This window comes from Equus asinus, chromosome 13, assembly GCF_041296235.1.
Source record: "Equus asinus isolate D_3611 breed Donkey chromosome 13, EquAss-T2T_v2, whole genome shotgun sequence".
In the NCBI taxonomy this organism is placed as follows: domain Eukaryota; kingdom Metazoa; phylum Chordata; class Mammalia; order Perissodactyla; family Equidae; genus Equus; species Equus asinus.
The window spans coordinates 47,419,302-47,440,189 of record NC_091802.1 but is presented as its reverse complement, the minus strand read 5'-3'; the positions used below and the strand labels follow the sequence as shown (position 1 = coordinate 47,440,189).

Below are 20,888 nucleotides of genomic sequence, written 5' to 3'. Positions count from 1 at the left end.
AAATAAATATTTATGAGTCCATCCTGATATAAATAAATGATTGAATAAATAGAGAAATGGAGGAGGCGAGACAAATCTCCCATGCAGAATTCCAGATAATTTATGTAAACATTCTACTGTTAAGGAGGGAGAGAATAACTCCCTGGTCCTTAAGTGTGGGCTGTACATAGTGACTTCCTTCCAAAGAGTACGGTAAGGAAAGGAGGATAAAAGAGTACAGTAAGGAAAGGAGGATAAAAGAGTACCTGTATGGTGGAGAAACCTTACAAACACTGCTTCAGTCAGGTCAAGGTTAATATCAACAGTGATAAGTCATGTTGATAGTATATACCCTTGATAAGATGTTAAGGGAATGTTATTCTTACCTTTGTCATCCTCCTTTCAACAACCCATAAACCCAGAATAATCATGAGAATCAGACAAATTTAATTGAGGTACACTCTACAAAATATCTGACCAGTATTCCTCAAAACTGTCAAGGTCATGAATAACAAGTCTGAGAAACTGTCATAGCCAAGAGGAGCCTAAGGAGACATGATGACTAAATGTAATATGATATTCTTGGGGCCGGCCAGGTGATGTGGTGGTGAAGTTCACATGCTCTGCTTCAGCAGGCCAGGATCACGGGTTCGGATCCCAGGCACAGACCTCCACACCACCTGTCAAGCCATGCTGTGGTGACATCCCACATGCAAGATAGAGGAGATTGGCACAGATGTTAGCTCAGGGTGAATATTCCTCACCCCCCTCCAAAAAAATATATATATAGGATAAATGAGTGTGGGGTGTATGGGAACACTACTATCTGTAACTTTTCTATAAATCTAAAATTATTCTAAAATAAAAGGTTTTTAAGTTTAATTATTCCCTGTCAATCCAGGAAATATTTCAGAAGTATGAAGTTATAAAGAAGCATTTTCTTATAAAATACTGTGCTTTTTATAGTGTCAGTTTCTTTCCTGTTTGTACTAGTAGCCTGTGTTTACAAATGGAGCCTATTCTGGAAACTAAATATCTTCTACACTTTGCTCTTAGAGTAGATCATCAGGTATTTGACTGACTACAGTTTTTGGAGGCTGGAAGGATGCAGAAGACTAGGAGCTTATTCTTGTTTACATTGTTGTAGAAATAAGGTTAATATAATTGGAGAACATTATGTGACAATGTACCTTGTTATTGTGTATGAGAGAGAAGGCTCAATGAGATCTGTTGTTAAGAAAGGGCTCCAAAAGTTAGTTGGGCCCAAGGGTACGCAGAGTGCTTACAAATAGTTGAGGAAGCCATCCTGATTTGAACAAAAAAACTTCCTAGGTTAAGGGAAGCAAGGAATGAGTTTTGTTTTATTTTTTACCTTTTAGTTTGCTCGTTCTTATGCCTCATCAGCATTTTTTTGAGGATTTTCATTGATTCAACAAGTATTTGAGTGCATATTGTTTGAAATACTATATAATAAACTGTAGGAGAGATATAAAAGTAGGTCACAACCTTGTCTTCAAGAAATTTACAGCTTAATGCGACATGAAAGGAATGATAAGACATCGTTAATAGCTTTAATACAAGCAAAGTGAGAAGGGACATACAAAAGGAGTAGCATCAAAGTGTTGTTGGAAGTTCACAGGAAGGGAGAGATGAAAATTGGATTGTGAGAAAGGAAGAGAATCAGAAGAGGTTTCACATGGAGTGGAAATTTGATGAATGGATAAGATTTTGAGGGTTAGTGGTTAGAATAATGGCACTTGAGGTGGGAGGAATTTTTTTTTTTCTTTTTCTGCTTTATCTCCCAAATCCTTCCGGGACATAGTTGTATATCTTAGTTGCAGGTCCTTCTAGTTGTGGCACGTGGGACGCCACCTTAACGTGGTCTGACGAGCCATGCCATGTCTGCACCCAGGATCTGAATCACTGAAACGCTGGGCCGCTGTAGCAGTGTGCGAACTTAACCACTTGGTCATGGGGCCGGCCCTGGAATTTTTTTTTTAAGTATACTTTTTCGTGAGGAAGATTGACCCTGAGCTAACATCTGTTACCAGTCTTCCTCTTTTTTTTTCCCCTTCCCAAAGCCCCAGCACATTGTTGTATATCCTAGTTGCAAATCATTCTGGCTCTTCTGTGTGGGGTGCTGCCACAGTGTGGCTTAATGGGCTGTGCATAGGTCTGCACCCAGGATCCGAACCAGCAAACCCTGGGTCACCATAGTGGGGCGTGTGAACTTAACCACTTGGTCACAGGGCCAGCCCAAGGGAGGAATATTTTGAATAAAGGCAAAGGCAGAAGAGCCCTGGGCTTATTTGAGGGGGACAAAGAGGATGAGATTTTCAGTCTAGGGGTTAATGAGAGAGAAGACTGGGATTATTGACAGCCTTGTGAGTGAGGAATCTGTAGAAAAAGAGGATTGAGCCTGCCTTCAAAATGCCTAGGCTCATTCACTAGGTGACAGGTTGGCACAAGTCACAACTCTCAGTTGTTTCCTTTTTTGTGGATATTAGAACATAACTCACAAACTTGTAAGGATCAAGCAAGAGACTTTGTGGAAGTTCTTTTGGCACATTGTAAAATACTCTAGATAAATTATTTAAAGGTGAATATTGGAAATGGAAAGAGGCAGAGAGAGATGTGATACTTGATGCAGTCTGGCAAGTGCTTTAGATGTGGGGTGGTCAGGGAGAGGGAGAAATAAGAATGACATTTGCTTTCTGGATGACTGGAAGCACGGAGTGCAGTTCACAAAACTAGACAGGTCAAAAGGAAGAAGAGCTAGTTCAGTCGGGAATTTGATTAAATCAACTTTGCATAAATATAATTTGAAGTGCTGGTGAGGTATCCAAGTGGGTATGTGTGGTAGGCAGTTGAAATGTGGGCTTGGAGCTTGGGAGAAGAGTGAGGCTAGATATACAGATTGAGACTCGCTTATCAATGTTTGCTGAAAGCTTACTAGGTGCATAAACGTTGTTATTGACTGAATGTGTCTCCCCAAATTTCCCATGTTGAAGTCCTAATCCCCTATGTAATGATATTTGAAGGTGAGGCCTTTGGAGATAATTAGGTCATGAGGATGGAACCCTCATGATTGGGATTAGTGCCTTTATAAGAAGAGACTAAGGAGAGATGATCCCTCTCTTGGCCATGTGAGGATATGGCAAGAAAGTGGCTGTCTGCACAACAGAAAGAGGGCCCTCGCCAGATATCGAATTTGCTGGCATCTTGACCTTGGACTTCTCAGCTTCCAGAGCTATGAGAAATAAATATTATTTAAGCCACCCAGTCTATGATATTTGCTATAGCAGCCTGAACCAAGACAGGCTTCTCACCAGGTTGTGACCTCTTTCTTGCTCTTTAGGTTGCTTGCAACCTGGTGGGTTAATTTTATTAGAAATTTGAGAGTAGGAGGAATAATAGCAGCTAATATTTATTGAGCACTTGCTGTTTATCAGGTACTGTTCCAAGTGAGGTAAAGAGATATTAAGTAGTTGTTTAGGGTCGTAAGTTAATAAGTGACAGCACCAGGTTCAAACCTAGGCATTCTGGCTCTTAGTATTTAACTTTATATAGTCTTATAGCTTAACACTGTACTATGCTGTCTCTGAGTGTGTCTCTGAAGAAAGAAGACAAAGGAGAAACTTGGGAGTGGCCAGAAAGTGATGCAACTTTTCCCTACATGTAGAATAGTGTTTAGGCTTCATTGCAACTATATACTTGAGTTTATAGTAAGGTTTCCTTCTCGGGTGTTCTGATAAAGAAAGCAAATTATCGTGTGGTTAAATGTAGATATACTATATCAATCTTCTGAGCAGTCGTCAGTTATGAAGTGGGTCTGTTTAAATGAAGGTGTCCAGTAGAGAAGAGGTGATGGCTTAGTCTCCAGTAGCGCTAGCCAGGATAGTGTTCAGTCTGAAAACAGCATAGGAGGTCCTTAAGTCATAGTGAATTTATCATCCTTATGAATGGAGGACGGCACTTTTTGTATTTTCATCCTCAATGTGGAGAAAAGAATTCATGGAAATATTGATTTAAGGTATATAGCTGAAATGCTTTCAGGTAGTTTCTTACAATAATAGCTTCTGTAGTGTGTCTGCTATAAGCTTGGTACCCAGACTGTGCTTTACATTTATTTCATGTGGAATGTGCTGCTTGGCTTTAGCTGAACCTTATCTTTTAACATGTGAACTTACACCAGAACTTGATTTTTATGCTTGTAAGAGAAGCTTTATTTTAAAATTATCTCTGATCACTATAAGGCAAAAATTTACAGTTGTGGCTAGAACAAATAATATCTGCATTTATTATGTCAAAGTAGATCATTGGTTTTGTAGTGAAAAAGTTGATAAATGTGCACTTAATTTTTTTTTCTTTGCTGAGGAAGATTCGCCCTGAGCTAACATCTGCTGCCAATCTTCCTCTTTTTTTTTTGTATGTGAGCTGCCACCACAGCGTGGCCACTGACAGATGAGTGGTGTAGGTACTTGCCTGGAAACCAAACCCAGGCTGCTGAAGTGCAGCATGCTGAACTTAATGACTAGGCCACTAGGGCTGGCCCTGCACTTAATTTTTAAAAAGCTTATTTGTATAGCCTGATCTTGTTTCAGTTTTATTCAATTAAAAACTGCACTTGCTTGGGAAATTTTTTTGACCAAAATCTTCATATGTTTGAAATTTAAAAATAAAAGTAGTTACTTAACAGTTGTTTGATATAAGTGAGTTAGAAAGGTTATTTATTTACTTTTTTGCTGAGGAAGATTTGCCCTGAGCTAACATCCGTGCCAGTCTCCCTCTATTTTTTAGTACGTGGGCCACCAGCACAGCACGGCTGCTGACAGAGTGGTGTAGGTCCATGCCTGGGAACCAATCGTGAGCCACTGAAGTGGAGCACACTGAACGTAAGCAGGGCCACTGTGGCTGGCCCTAGAAAGGTCATTTTTAATTGGTTAACTTGAGAACCAATTTTACCTTTGGTGAAATATTTAAATGCTGATATTGTTTGGTTTTGTTAGTAAGAATATTTACCTCATTGTGGTAGAACCTGGATCTTTTAAACGTTATTTAATATACTAATGAAATTAAGTACCTGCCAGCTATTAAATACATTGTTAGACTTAGAGGCCCAATTTGTTTTGCATCATGCATGAAATGAATAGCCTAAAATCCCTTGATATTGTAGCAGGATATTTAGTTAAAAGTAGGTCTAATGTGATTGTAGAGGTAAACTATTGTATCTATTGAAAAAAGGAAATGGCTAATCTCTAGAAGGCCCTTTTGCAACCTAGGTTCCTAATAACCATTTTGGGAACCTATATGACGAAGGATTGCTTTAACCAGCATTAAGTTCCTTTAAAAAGGAAGAGCTAACTTGAGAGACTGTTTCATTCTGTATGTAATGGTTAAGAGTTTGGGTTCTGGAATTAGACTGTTTGAGTTGGAATCTAGCACTTACAGTGTAGTCTTTTATCCCTGAACCTCCGTTTCTTCATCTCTAAAATGTAAGTAATATATGACTTACTTCACAGAGTGGTTGGTATACACTTGTACGTAGTCAATATTTGATAAAAATTATCCAATCGTTCTATATGCCTTACTAAAATTACATTTTATTTAAATTACCATTTGTAAATGGGTTTTTACTCTTAACAGGATATTAAGAAAATATTTTCTTGTCAATAAATTTGTTTCCGTAATTTTAATGACTATGTAATATTTGAACATGCTATTTGTCATCCTTAACTGTTTCATTATTGTTGTGCACATAGGATTTATCTGATGTTTTTGCTCACTGCAGTATTTTGTAATAATCCTCTTGAATGTGAATCTTTGTGTAGTGCTCCTGTTTCAAGCAACAATAACTAAAATACATACATATAAAGATTATGTTGTGCACAAGTTGCCTATAGAACTTAAATTCATTTTCATTTTACATTTAGGAGTTGAAGTAGAGGTTTCTTGGAGCAGAAAGATCCAAATTGCTGTGAGGTGCCGGCGATTGGGAAGGGTGCTTATTAGTAAACGTTTTTAAAGCATTGGACCATCTTGTTGGAATTTGTATAGGACTGTTATCCCGAACTTCAGTTTTATTTTACAATGATAAGTTCAAAGAAAATCCAGAGAAATCTACTGTGTTCAAAAATAGTCGATACAACTTTTGAGTGCAGAAACAATATTATAAAATCTGTTTTTATGGGGCAAAGGAAGACGGGATGCCTGAGTGTGTTTTTTCTTTCACAGGCAGTCTCATTCCAGTCAGCAGTGTAATTGGAATGCAACTCCAATCTGGAGGAGGAAGGGGAATTTTTGGCAAGAAGATACTGAGCATTTGGGAGTTTTATTCAGATTAAGCATAGACAACCATTCATTATGAGTACAACTCAGTAAGAAGAGCAATAGCGTTCTATTTCTACAGCTGGGATTTACTCTGATATTATTACGTGGTGTGTTGCATTTAGATAACTCCTTTCCAACCAGAAAAATTATTGACTTAAATGAAATGGTAATATTTATTACATCTGCACTTCTGCAAGTGATTTTCTTCAATCACTGCCACAAATCAAATATACTAAAGGAAATTTTTGTGAAATTTAAGAACATTTCTTGAGAAAATAACAACAAAAGGCGTTTATAGTATGATATTTGAATTATGGCTGACCTGCAAGCTCTGAGAGCAAAGGACTATATCTTATTTATCTTTGTATCTGCAGAATCTGTCATAGCATTTGGTACAAAGTGGGTGCTCAGGAAACGTTGAATAAAAGAGTGAATGTTGTGGGAAGGTACTCCCTTCTCATTAACCATTTCAAGATGGTCACATCTGCATCTGTGAGAGAGAGAGGAGTTACTGGTATACCAGCATGGCTGACTTTAGTTTATTTGGGTCATCTCTTCTACCTCTTTCAAACCGTCCATCTGCAGAAGGGGTGAATAGAATAGCTAGAGCAGGCTAGGTTTTGGGAATGTAGACTTAAGAATGAGAAATGCTTTGAAGGAATTACTAACATGATTAAATTAGTCTAGTAAAATTAATCTAGTGGAAATCTACAGACCATCTGAGATGGTCCCTAATGAATTCTGGAGTAATGGTACTGCACTAGTGTAATGCCACATTTGTAGTTAGCATGAATCAAAATTAACACATGACTACTCAATATCTGGAGTCCAGTATAATGTTTTAAGTAGAAAAATTAGTGGAATTCATTGAATTATGTACTTAAGATTTCCACACCTTTCTGTATATATTGCTTCAATAGAAAGCTTAAAGATATTGAAATACTAATAGTTGTCTAAGAGAAAGTCTGCATTCCTTAGACTTTATTCTGGCCTCACTCATCTTACAAGTTTTCTCTCCTGCTAGTCTCTTCCTGTAACTTAGTCTAGTGTTTCTCAACATTATTTTTACTTCTCTCCTGTAATAATCATTTAGAAAACAAAAATGAAAGTTCCTCCACATTGCTACCCCTCCCTAGCTCCACGTTTCTCAATCTTGGCTCAACCTTCTATAGTTTCTATTACAAAAGAAATGATAGATTTACAAATATAAATTCATACAAATATAAAATTGTTACGAATACAAAATTACCTTATAATATTCATTCCCCAGGAGATTCTGATACATACCTCTTTGGTTGAGAATTGGTTATGGTGACGATTAGGGGTTTGTCCTATTGAAATTCATCAATTCATTGTTTATTGAGCTCTTATAATTGGTATCGAGGATGGAGGGAGCAATGGGCTGTGGTTCTAGTACCCAGAGTACATTCCCAAGAGAGACAACAGTGCACTAAAGGCTCCATGTTGTGAAAATAATTTATTATGCAAATAAATAAAATTACCAAATCTCAAGTCAGGTTTGACAATCTTGCTTTCAAAATTTATAAATGAGAGTCTGCTTCTAGGGTATAAAAATAATTTAAGCAGAAACTGGTTGCTAACTTGATCTCAACAGCTCCAATCTGATCCTGATATTTCTTTATGTTATAAATTAATCTTGTTTCTTCCAGGTCCCTGATATTATCTTCCCTAGGCTCTGGGTTACTAAATTTCAATTTCTCTTCATAAACTTTGAACCTGATTTTAAAGTTCTTTTTTTTCTTTTGATTTTTCATTTGCCCTTTGAAACTTAGTCGTATATTAGCAACATCCTATTTATGATTTTTAAAAGAAAAATTTTCAAATATGACCTGATGAGCATATTTTAAATAAAAGGAAACATATAAAAATAAGATTTCGTAAGTGAAAATCATGATTAGTTGAGGATTGGTAATTTATCTGTCATATAGTGTAAAACATTCCCTTTTAGTGAAGTTATTTTAGATTATTTTGGAGTCTGTTTCATTCATTCAACAAATATTTATTGAGTGCCCTTCAAATACTGGGACACTGTGTGCTTGGTGCTGGAGATACAAAGAAATGAGGCAGACATGATTTATGCTATGTGGAGTTTTCAACTCCACAGTTATAAGCAACATTCTAAAAGTAAACAGTTATAATAAAGTATGATGAGTGCCTGTGATAAGTATGGGCTTCTGTGAAATACAAGTGGGCAGAGGGTTGGGGCGAACATGTTCTAAAAGGCTTCCTTCCCTTTTGAGATGAGTAGGTGGAAAAGCTTGGGAAACATGTTTCAGGCAGAAGGAATGGCACATGAAGGCTATGGATGAGAGACGGAGTACATTTGAGAAAGTGAAAGTTTAGTGTGACAGGATCTTGGACTTGGGGGTGTGGAGGGAAGGGCTGGTGATGAAAGTTGAGGTCAGAGAGGTAAGCAGGAGCCAGAGCCAGAAGGGCATTGCCAACCAATGTAAAGTTTGGGCCCAAAGATCTTAGGAATGTTTTAGGGATGAAGGTCAGAGAGGAGGAAAGAGAGACAAGGTTCCTGAGAAAGTTGGGTATGAGATCCAGAGCACAGGTGGAAGGATAATTTTGATGAACGTTTTAAGGATGTTTTGGAATGTTATTTGGAGGAGGGGAAATGGATGTAAAGACTTAATCACATTTTGAGGAAGATCACTTTGGGTCCAGTGTGGAGAACTGATTGGAGGGGATTGAGGCTTGAGGCAGGGGACTGATTGGGAGGTTGTTGTAATGACCTAGATAGTAGCTGACAGTGGTCTTGACTAGAGTGTTGGCACTGGTAATAGAAGTGGACAGATGAAGGATATTTCAGAGGCAGAAATATCTAGAGTTGACTAGAGTTGGTAATTGCCAGGAGGTGGGGAGGGAGAGGAGTAGTGAAGGTTGCTGTGGAGGTTTCTGACTAGGACAGTGGAGTGGAAAGCAAGGCTATTTATTGAAAGAAAGTAAACTGGAGGAGCAGTTTTAGGCGCGATGGGAGATGGTGATTGTATTTTGGGGGCATATTTAGTTTGCATGTGTGGAGCTGGAGTTCAGAAGAGAGCTCAGGGTTGGGTTTATAGATTTAGGTGTCATCAAAATGGTAAAGACGGGGGAGAATGTATGGAAAAGTGGCTCTTCAGGTTTATTTTTCAAGAGGACAGGAAGAGTTTTGTCAATCTGTTAAACTGTGAACTCCCTCTCAGGAAAAATGTGAGTGCTCTCCCCCCAAAATAGACATATATGTAACAGGTTACATGTAATTGCAAAATTTACAAAATTGGGCGTCTTTGATCCTTCGGTTATAGAGTAAATGAAGAGGACCTAGGGCAAAACCCTGAAGAATCTCAACTTTCATGGATGGAGCATAGGAAACACATCTGGCAAAGAAGACTTAGAATGAGTTTTATGCCTGGTGTAAAACCAGGTGAATGTGGTGTTAAATAGAAACCAAAAGAAGAGAGGGTTCCAGAAGAGGGAGTAGTGAGTAGTGGCAAATGCCTGTCAAGGGTCAAAAAAGTGTCCGTGGGTAGGTTTAGTAATTAGGTCCCCAGGGCTTTGGAAAAGCAGTGTAGGAGCAGTGGTGAGAGAGGAAGCCAGATTGCAGTGGTTTGAGGCATTAGTGGGAGGTAAAGAAGTGGAGTCACAAAGTGTAGACAGTTCTTTAAAGACGTTTTGTTATCAAGGAGAAGAGGTAGGATGGTGGCTGGAGGGAGGAGGCACGGGCGAGACTTGAGTATGTTTAAAATGCCCATGAGGCTGTCAGTAGAGGGACGAAAGACAAGGTGCTGAGAAAGTGCTGTGTTCGGTATGAGACCCAGAGCACAGGTGAAGGATCGTGTTAGACATTATAGTGGAAGGAAGAAAAAAAGAATGCATATCAAAACAGTAAGTTTGTCAGATTAGTGACAAGAAGTTGGAGAAATTCACATATATTTTGTTTCTCTGAAGTAGGATGTGAAATCATTTCACTTCTTAAATCATAGGATGGTGGTTAAAAAACACCATGCTTACTTCATGAATACTGAAGATTATAATTTGGATTTGTCTATGTGTCGTATAGGTATTGATCCTGAATATTCTGTTCAGTTTTTATGGTGATAACAAAAGTTTAGGGAGGAATTCTTTTAAATCAAGTTTATGGATTGATATTCTTAGTTATGGCCTTAGTTTTCATGACTGAGTTTTTATGTTTTTAAAAACAAAACTGTTTCGAGGATAGGGCCTAAGAGACTGACTAGTAAATCAGTATCTTGTGCTTGTTTAATAATTTTTTATTCATTTACTGGTGACATCTATCTTCAAAATGATTTTTATTTGAACTTTTAAAGTGATCAGTTATATTTAGACTTATTCCCAAGGTTTCTTATGTTAGATGAATTTTTATACACTAAACTTCCAATAATTGTAATTAGTTGAACAGACTATTTAAACTGAGTAGAAGTGAGTAGAAATTAATGAAACATTACTCATAGATGTTTTATAAATTAAACTATAAATATATGGAAATTGGTGTTTTCCCTTCACTTGTATCAAGTTTGAATTAAAGAAGTTGTTTATGACTCTCTTCATAAGCACTATTTTTTTAATTGACATATAATGCACTTACTGTAAAATTCACCCCTTTAAAGTGTGCAATTTAGTGGTTTTAATATATTCATAAGGCTGTGCATCCATCACCAGATAAGTAATAATTTAATGCAAGGTAATCCAGAGAATGTGGATTTAGGATATCTAGCTCAATATATTAACTTTTTATTTTTGAAAGATATAGTTGATCTATCTTGTCCTTGAGCTGATGATTTAGAAGAAAATTTCTCTCTCCTGTAAAGTTCCTTTGCAGTCTAGATAGAGAGTAAATAACAAAACATTATTGTTTTTTAAAAAAATCTCCTCTGTATCAAGAGAGCTTTATCTTATTTATGATCCCCTTCAATATAAAATTATTTCATTCTTAAAATATATATATCAACCTGAATTTACATATTTCCTCCCTAGGACTCTTTTTCCCTTGCCACTGAACTACTCTGAGAATAGATCCTGGGGGAAGATAGGAATTGAGTCCTTATTAGGATACCAGATTTATAAACTTCCTTGCCCTCAGCTGTTACTTGTGATCATTGTTAAAGTTGCAACCACTGGCTCAGATGTCTTTTTCTAGTCTTTAGTGAGAGTTTGTGATCATATGTCATACCTTGCTGTAGTTTCATACTTTGCTGTAGTTAGTGTTTAGTAATTATTTACTGGTGTTTTCAGTGTTTTAAAATGAAACTTTTGACAATTCAGTCATACCATTTTAATTCTTCCCATGTATTTTTTGTTTCCCTTACAGTACTCTGTGCAAAAAACTTGGTGAAAAAGGATTTTTTCCGTAAGTAAATTGACTTTAAATCTTGTATGTTGTGTGTAGGTTTTTTTAGATAGCATTTTCAGAATTGTCTAGTTTAGGGATTTCTCTGTTTAGAAATACACTCAATGTTGTTTTATGAATGCTTTGGTTTCAGAGTCTTTTGACATCACATTTGTTAGAGGATTTTGTGCTTTTTTAGCCTCAGTCCCTTTCCCTTTATCCACCCTCCCATATATTTGTGTGAAATGTGTGTGTGTGCAGGTGTGTAAATGTAGACGTGTGTAATGTATAATGAAAGTGTGCACATACTACTGGACTTCCAAAAAAGGTTTGAGATTATTTTGTAAACACTTTTTTTCTTTTCTAACGTTTTATAGGAAATTTTACCCATGCATTCAGGATTCCTTGGAAGGTAGAAAAGTCGTTCAGCCTACTTGGAATGTCCAGAGTGTAGGAAAGAGATCTCTGCCACACTTGATCATAGGTGCTGTTATGTCTCAGACTCTCAAGCAGACATTTGGTTCCCATATTTGCAGTCTCTTTGCCAAGCTGTTGTGAATTTTTTTGTGGCTGTATTTAGGATTAAGTTTTGTGAGGGAGGAGTGGGAAGTACCCCTCACGTGTGTTTAAAGTCTTTACCCTGTAACATTATACTTCACAATAGCTTTAAATTATTGAGTAAAAATGATAGAAGTTTTAGTAAAAGAACTCTAAGCCAACAAAATTTTATATGTAAAATATTTGAAATTAGAAATAGAGAAAATTTATGAGATTTTTAAATTCAAGTCCTACCAACCAGCAAAAACTGGCTGTGTGTGCTAATTTAATATGGCATTAGATAATTTTTCAAGGGTTTGATTGAAAGAAATAAGCTCTTGGGGGCTGGCCCTGTGGCTGAGTGGTTAAGTTTGTGTGCTCCACTTCAGCGGCTTGGGGTTTCATTGGTTTGGATCCTGGGAGTGGACATGGCACCGCTTGTCGTTTCACGTTGAGGTGGTGTCCCACCTGCCACAACTAGAAGGACCCACAACTGAAAAAAAAAAAAAGTACATAACTATGTGCTGAGGGGATTTGGGGAGAAAAAAGGAAAAAAAAAAGAAGCTCTTGATATATTTTTAAATCTTACTTAATTCATTCTACTTGAAATTTTTTACTTCCAATCTTTCTAGAGTAGAACTGAATTAAAATTTGTGAAATAACATAGAATTATATAATTGAAAAAGTTTATGGTATCTGTGCTTATATGGGAAAGCAATTAAATAGGATAATTTGGTACATAGTTAAGAAGAAAGTTAGAAGCAGTCTCCAACTTATGTACCATGTGCCCTCCACCCCACTGCATGTCACCTAATGACCAGTGTGTACTCTTTTTACCCTTCTTAAGGTTGATCTGGGGTAAGAGTTATCCTAGTAGGACTGCACAGTGGCAGATAGGATTGGATAGGCAGGTGACAAGAGGAAAAGGGCGGAAAGTCAGGAATGCACCCTCTTAGAGCTGCTTCTATACCCTCCAAGACATCTGCTCTGGTTTTAAAGATAAAATCTTCAGTTTTGTCTCCCAGCGTTCCTTCCCAAATTCTTTTCCTTCCTCCAGAGTCCTAAGACACAGCTTCTCCAATAAAATATCCAGATATCCTTGTCTCAGTTTTCTGAGGAAATCTAGAGGAATCTTACTTTAATTCTTTGTAAACCTCTGAGAGCCGATTATGATCACTTAGATGATCTTCATCTGTCCTTAAGTTGTAGGTTAAAAAAAGAAGGAAAGAAGGAAATTCTTTCTCTTTTTCATTTGTGTAGGCAGTAAAAATTAATAAAAATCCTTGAGTTGTGAGCTTGCTTCAGGGATAAGAAAATTAGGGGGAACTGTGTGACTATCTCTAAAACCCAGAATGGAAGAAACATTTGATGGCCGTGGAAAGGGAAACAGAAACGCTGGTCCTGAGGCCTTCAGGGGATGGAAGTATCCCCCAGGTTCCCACTAGCGAAGGTCCTCCCGCTGTGGTTGATTGACATCTATTTATGATCTGTTTATAAGTTGAGAGTTGCCCACATTAATTTCAGAGAAAGAATTAAATAATAGTTCATAAGTCTTTTAATTAAATGTGAGTGAGAATGTGTGTTTATTGATCAGAATGCAGTTATCATTGATAGTGAAATATAGTTAAGTATGCAGTTTAGTATTGAATGAGAAAAGTAAATTTTAATATGAAGCATAACTATAGGCTGGTGAAATATATATATATATTTTTAACTATAGGAAAAAATATGCTGCCATGTGTTGTCTTTTGTAAGATTAATTTGTATAATTTGAGATAATACTGTTTATTCCAGGGTATCTACCCTTGCTGAGAAAAGTTTTGTTAATTCATTTTTTTGAACTGTTTCAAGTTTATTGGCTTTAAAAACAGATTACTTCTCCCTTCCTCCAAAATTTTAGCAGGAAAATTTTCAAACATATAGGAATATGTAAAGAATTTTACAGTGAATACCCATCTGGATTTTACCATTAAGTTTATCACATATCTATCCATTTAGCCATTATCTGTGGAGTTTTTTTTGCTGAGAAAGATTGGCCCTGAGCTAACATCTGTGCCCATCTTCCTCTACGTTGTATGTGGGATGTCAGCCACAGCATGGCTTGAGCAGTGCACGAGTCCGCGCCCAGGAGTTGAACCAGTGAACTCTGGGCTGCCAGAGTGGAGCGTGTGAACTTAATTGCTGTGCCACTGGGCCGGCCCCCATTATCTGTTTTTTTTTAAAGAATGTTTTCATTAGTATAAATTTTTTTCTCTCTTTTATGCAAATTTAAGTAAAATATTTGTTAGTAAGATACTATGTGAAGGTGTATTCTATAGGGGCCAATTTGAACTTAACTCAGAACCAAGATGGTTGGTTGAAGTTTTTTTCCTTCCCTCAATCAAAAACAAAAGCTTTATTTTCTCTGCACAGTAACTCACTTTTAAGTTGAGATTTTTTTCCATTATTATTTTCAGCTCATTAAGTGCATTTGTTTAGTAAGGAAGTTCTTGAACTTCAGCTGTTTTATATGACTCAGCAATGATGGGGAGAATTGAGAAATTTAAAAAAACAGAAAATGCTTTAACCGCTTTATATTTACCGCTAGAGGTCTCACTAACTTCAGAAAACTTTGATAACTTTTGACCACATTAGAGTGATTTGGCTCTCACGTTAAATTTTTGTAGAATATCAGGTAAGTTGAAACTCTAGGTATTTTTTTATTAGGTAGAGAGCTTAACAGAAGGAAAACAGAAGGATGGGACTCAGACTTTTCGTACTTCATTAAGGATCAAGAAGCCAGTGTTTTTGTTGTGGAAAAAGTTGTTTCTCCTAGTCTTCAATTCTTTAACTAGTTAAACAACATCCAAAGGGAAAGCTGGAAAAGTAATTTTTGTCTGTTTTTCTTAAAAATATACATTTATATGTTTATTTGTTTAGATAGTAGAGTCAAGGGAACAAGAGTGGATTCTTCCCAGGAGAAGATATTTAATGTTATTGAAGGTAGAGGGAAAAGTAGTCTTCCATTAAACACATTTGCAGATGGTTAGGGATTATTGAAATAATGTGAATAGCACTAAACTTTGAGAACAATATAGTTAAATAGATTGATGCCCGATTTAATTTAAAATTTAACACTTAAATTTTGATCTTCTCTTACTTATTTGAAGTTGACAGATCGTAGAATTGGGAAACTGCCTAGGTGATCTCTGTCTGGCCCTGAATCCTGGCAAATTAGTATTCTTGACTTTTAAAAAAATTAGCATAGATATCGAGGTGCAAAGGTTCTCCAGTGATCAACACTTACTAATATTTGGTTCTAGTATTTTTAGCTGTCTGTAGGAAATCTACACTATCCCAATATGTCTAACATCCAAATTGTCATTTTTGTCTCTAATGTTTTATTTAGTTCTACCTTCTTCTCCTATTTTATTTTATTTTTTGGTCAAAAGGACCTCTGTTTTCATTGATACTTTGGCCTGAAAACTGTAATGTCATCTTTGATAGTAATTTCTTACTAATTCATATTAGATCTTTCAGAGTAATTCTTTTAACTGTCATTTCCTTTTCCTTTTCATGTGACTTTCCTAGTTTCAGGGTCTTCTCATCCTACTGTTGGGTTGTTACAATAGCTTCATAGGTGGTCTCTGTGCCTCTAGTCTTCCCTTCTCCCGGTCCACCCTGAATACCACTAATAGGAAAATATAACGTATTTACAGCCATGCTCAAGAACCTAAAATGGCTCCCTATTATCTACCTCAGTCATTCCAAGCTCTTATTTTGTGACTTTTAAGCTTCTCTTACTGGATCAATCTTATCTCTCCAGTAGTATTTATTTTTACACCTTAGCACAAACACTTTGTTTAAACTCCTCAAAGCCCTTCGGATACTGTCATGCCCTCCTTGGTGCTCTTCCTATTTGTCCCTTAAAGCTCAAAGGAGTCCCAAGCCTTTCTGTACTGTTCACACTCAAACTGTTCTCTTGTTTTTCTGAGCTCTTGTACTCACTGTTGAACCACATGGTAAGTGAGAGGTATAATACAGTATAGTGGTTAAAGAGCATAAAATTGAGAGCCAGACTGTACGTGCAGGGGATTAGAATCTAAACTTTAGATCCTACCTCTGCCAGCTTACTACTGTGTGACCTTGGGCTGGTTAATTAGCTGCTTTGTCTTCAGTTTCCTTATCAGTAAAACAGAGATTATAGTGGTATTTACCCCATAGGGTTATTGTGAAGATTAAGAGATTTAATATATGTAAAGCATTTAGAATAGTGCCTGACACAGTATTACAGGTGTTTTCTTTAGAATCATTGCAGTCAAATACTTGTTTATTCTCAAGTGTCCCTCCACCCCCACCTCCATGTAGGGCATTCTTATCTCCCCAGTTAGATGGTAAGTTCTTTTAAGGCAAGGTATTAGATTTTTTTGTTTCATTTTCTCATTACTCATGGTAATTATTCAGTAAAACTTTTTGGCTAACTTGATTTCTTTGTAGCCCATGGTCCTGTGTGAAAACCTTTAAACAGTTCTTTCTTTAAATGAACTGCTAAGGGAGACCTTGGGAAAACTCTAAAGAGAGCCAAGAATGTTTTAAGCATTCACCTTTCTGGGATCAAAGGGCTGGTAAAGATCTATAAAGACTTCCACATTATGAGGTAACCTCTAGACTTTGGTAGTTTATGCTGAGAATGTTTTGGGACAGGAACAAGAAAAAACGTAAGTTTTGGTATTTAATGTAGAACTAACTTTAATCTTAGTTTTAAAATATACCACTTTTCATTTATAGCTAGATGTTAAACTTTTTAAAAAGAGCTAAAGAATGGAATAATCTTTTGTAACAAATGGTAATCTTTATATAATTAATCTTTCATGTCAAAATATTAATTAAAAAAAAGTTCTTCCCTTTTTTCACAGGACTTCCTGATCCATTTGCTAAGGTGGTGGTTGATGGATCTGGGCAATGCCATTCTACAGATACTGTGAAGAACACACTCGATCCAAAGTGGAATCAGCATTATGACCTGTAGGTTTAAGTGATTAATTTGAAATAGAATCAATATTATTTGATAGAGTCTTTGAAAGGAATGACTGAAAATGATCTGAGTCTTATCTGTGGTATAATTGGGGCTTCACAGAGGGGTACAAAACCCAGTGGGAAGGTACTTTGGCTTTTTGATAGCAGTTTGAGGATGAGGTACCCTTAAGCCTATGAAGAACAAAGTGAAACTGGCTCACAGCATTGAGCAGTTCCCCCCTCCTTTTTTCAATTAAAAAAGGTATTAATTCACTTTAGGCCAATTATAAGTATAAAACCAGAAGTCAGAATTGGGATACACTCATAGGCATTCTTTTTTGCTTCTATATGAATGATTTCTTTCTTTCTTTTAAATTTTATTTTAATCATGGTAGCATATATACCTTTTTAAAAAGGAGAATGATACTGTAAGGCTTTTAATGGGAAAGTGCAGCTCTCTGCCCCATTCTTATTTTTGATACACATTCTCAAGGTTGCTGTTTTCAATAACTTTGGCTACTTATTCTGATATTTTTTCTGTTTCTGGATGTCATGCTTATTTTATAGCATCTTGATTTTTTTTTTTAGGTATTATTTTGAAGTTTCCTGCCATAGAAGATGATTTAGCTTTTACAACTGATTTCCCTCATTCCTGCATGACACCTACATGCCCCTTCCTTTCTCCTCGCCCTCCTATAATAGTTATTTGAAACTTTTTGGTTGGATTGTTGTTCTGTGTTTACATTATTATGAGCATGTAAATATTCGTAACTGAGTTGTATTAAATATGGTATGTGCAATGATTACATTTCCTTTCTTGACAACTTTTGTTTTTTTAAAGTTAATAACTATCTTATTTTGCTATCTGTTTAGTTTTCTGTCTCATCAGTTAGTTCTTAAACCCTCCTACAGAACTGAACATCTCTGCATATGTTCAGCTACATGAGGACTTCCATTGGCTTTGTTTTCTCCCTCCTGGAGCCTCTGTCTTTTGCTCCAGACTGGTCTGGTGGTTCTCAGAGACCTGCACAGCTGTCCTGGGACTTGCCTTTATCATTATGTTGGGAATTTCCTTTGTCTTTTCTAGGTCCAATGACTTCCTATTTTTTGGTTTACTTCCCTGTTTTGGTGCTGTCTATCTTCTGTTGTCATCTTGAGAAAGTGCAAAGATGGAAAAAAAATTTTGAGATCTTATCTGAAAATATGTTTTATCTTTTTACTTGACTGATTGAGTACAGACTTCTAGATGAGACATCACTCCCCCCCCCAAATTTTGAATACATTGCTTCATTATCTTCTGGGCCTAGATCAGCACTGTCGAATAGACGTAAAATGTGAGCCACAAATGGGAGCTCGTCTGTAATTTTAAATTTTCTAGTAGTCACATTAAGAAAAAATAAAAAGAAACAGATGAAGTTAAGATTAATAATATATTGTATTTAATTCAGTATATCTAAAATAGTCTCATTTCAACGTATAATCAATATAAAATAATTATTGAGTTATGTTTTATATATGTGTGTGTGTGTGTATGTATGTATGTGTGTGTATGTATATATATATATATATATAAACCAGGATGAAATATCTGGGCTGTTTCCCCAACTTTATTTTCCAGCATTCCTATTTAATTGTAATTTCTACTCTCACATTTTTAACTTCCAACATCATTTTGCTTTCTGAATATCCCTTTTGCATAGCTTCCTCTTATTTCTTGGATGCAGTAACTTCTCTGATGAGAGAAGTGAGTCTTAATTGTAGTTTTCTTCTGTTACCTACGTTGTGTCTGTTTTCTCAGAGTTCCTCTTTTCTGTTAGTTTGATTTTGTTGTCTGTCTTTCATGATGAAGGTGAGGCACTTAAATGTTGATTGGAAGCTCTGTGCCTATGGGTAGAGCTGATCAACTCACTAGTGTAATCAGGTGTGACTGTGATATTTTCATTGCACAGAATTCTCCTGTTTCCTGCCTAGGGCCTATATTCTTGGGTGCTACTGTTCTGGAGCTGAATACTGTAAGGATGCTAGGAGGTCTCTCCATTCACTAGATTAACCTCTCCTTATTACCCCTGTTTTTACTATGGAATTTCACCTCCTCCCTCAGCTGTGCCCAGTGTCCCTGAGTAGAGAATGTTTCAGAGGATAAACCTTTGATCCTCCTGCTAGGATTGGGGGTGAACTGGGTGGGAAAAGGATTTGGGGAGTTCTTTCTGTTCCTTTTAAACACTTGCCCCAATCCTTCTGTTTCAGCCCCACCATCACTGTCAGAGTATCTTGGGCATACAGTTTGGGAATATTTCAGGGGTTTTGGGGCAGTGATAGTGTTGCTTCTTCTCTATTCCTCTCTGCAGGCTTAGGTTTCTTTTTTTCTCCAGGTTGCTAATTCAGTTGTCACATGCTGTCTAAGCTTCTGCCATTTTATCAACATCTCTTATGTTATAAACATGTTTAATTGTCCTGATAATTGACTAAGTCTTTAGCCTTTTAAGCTTCACAGTCATTGTACTTCACTCTTCATCAACCTCAACTTTTCTTCAAAATGTTCCACTTGAACTTTACCTACAAAAACTAATGTTAGATCTCCCATCAAAACTTCTATGCCTGACAAGAGAAAGGAATACAAGGAATCCAGATAGGGAGTGAAGAAGTGAAACTCTTGCTGTTTGCAGACCACATGATGTTATATATAGAAAACCCTAAAGAATCCATCAGAAAACTATTAAAAATAATTAACAACTACAGTAAAGTTGCAGGGTACAAAATCAACTTAGAAAAATCAGTTGCATTTCTATATTCTAATAACGAACTTACAGAAAGGGAACTCAAGAATACAGTTCCATTTACAGTTGCAACAAAAAGAATAAAGTATCTAGGAATAAATTTAACCAAGGAAGTGAAGGACTTATACAATGAAAACTATGAGACATTATTGAAAGAAATAGATGATGACATAAAGAGGTGGAGATTCCATGCACATGGATTGGAAGAATAAACGTAGTTAAAATGTCCATACTACCCAAAGCAATCTGCAGATTCAGTGCAATTCCAATCAGAATCCCAATGACATTCTTCACAGAAATAGAACAAAGAATTCTGAAATTCATGTGGGGCAACCAAAGACCCTGAGTTGCTAAAGCAATACTGAGAAAAAAGAACAAAGCTGGAGGCATCACAATGCCTGACTTCAAAATGTACTACAAAGCCATAGTAATCAAAACAGCATGGTACTGTACAAAAACAGGCACACAGATCAATGGAACAGAACTGAAAGCCCAGAAATAAAACTGCACATCTATGGACAGCTAATCTTCGACAAAGGTGCCAAGAACATACAGTGGAGAAAAGACAGTCTCTTCAATAAATGGTGTTGGGAAAACTGGACAGCCACATGCAAAAGAATGAAAGTAGACCGTTATCTCATGTCATACACAAAAATAAACCTAAAATGGATCAAAGACTTGAAGATAAGTCTTGAAACCATAAAACTCCTGGAAGATAAATGTTGGTAGTATACTCTTTGACATTGAACTTAAAAGGATCTTTTCAAATATCATGTCTTCTCAGACAAGGGAAACAAAAGAAAAAATAAACAAGTGGGACTTCATCAGACTAAGGAGCTTCTGCACGGCAAAAGAAACTAGAATCAAAACAAAAACACAACGCACCAACTGGGAAAAAATGTTTGTAAATCATCTAT

At 36.5% G+C, this 20,888-nt stretch overlaps 2 protein-coding genes across 5 annotated transcripts in view; one reads left to right on the top strand and one right to left on the bottom strand.

The window, feature by feature from the left end:
* Positions 1–20,888, top strand: part of SMURF2 (SMAD specific E3 ubiquitin protein ligase 2) — a 115,443-nt gene that overhangs the window by 48,258 nt on the left and 46,297 nt on the right. For all 4 annotated transcript variants that reach the window (XM_070482068.1, XM_070482066.1, XM_070482067.1 and 1 more), the window contains exons 2-3: positions 11,645–11,683; positions 17,095–17,203. In XM_070482068.1, the coding sequence (XP_070338169.1) occupies positions 11,645–11,683; positions 17,095–17,203 (148 nt within the window). The remainder of the gene's footprint in view (positions 1–11,644; positions 11,684–17,094; positions 17,204–20,888) is intronic.
* LOC139040101 (translation initiation factor IF-2) overlaps positions 1–20,888 on the bottom strand; it is a 113,844-nt gene that overhangs the window by 50,003 nt on the left and 42,953 nt on the right. The gene's annotated exons all lie outside the window — the stretch shown is intronic.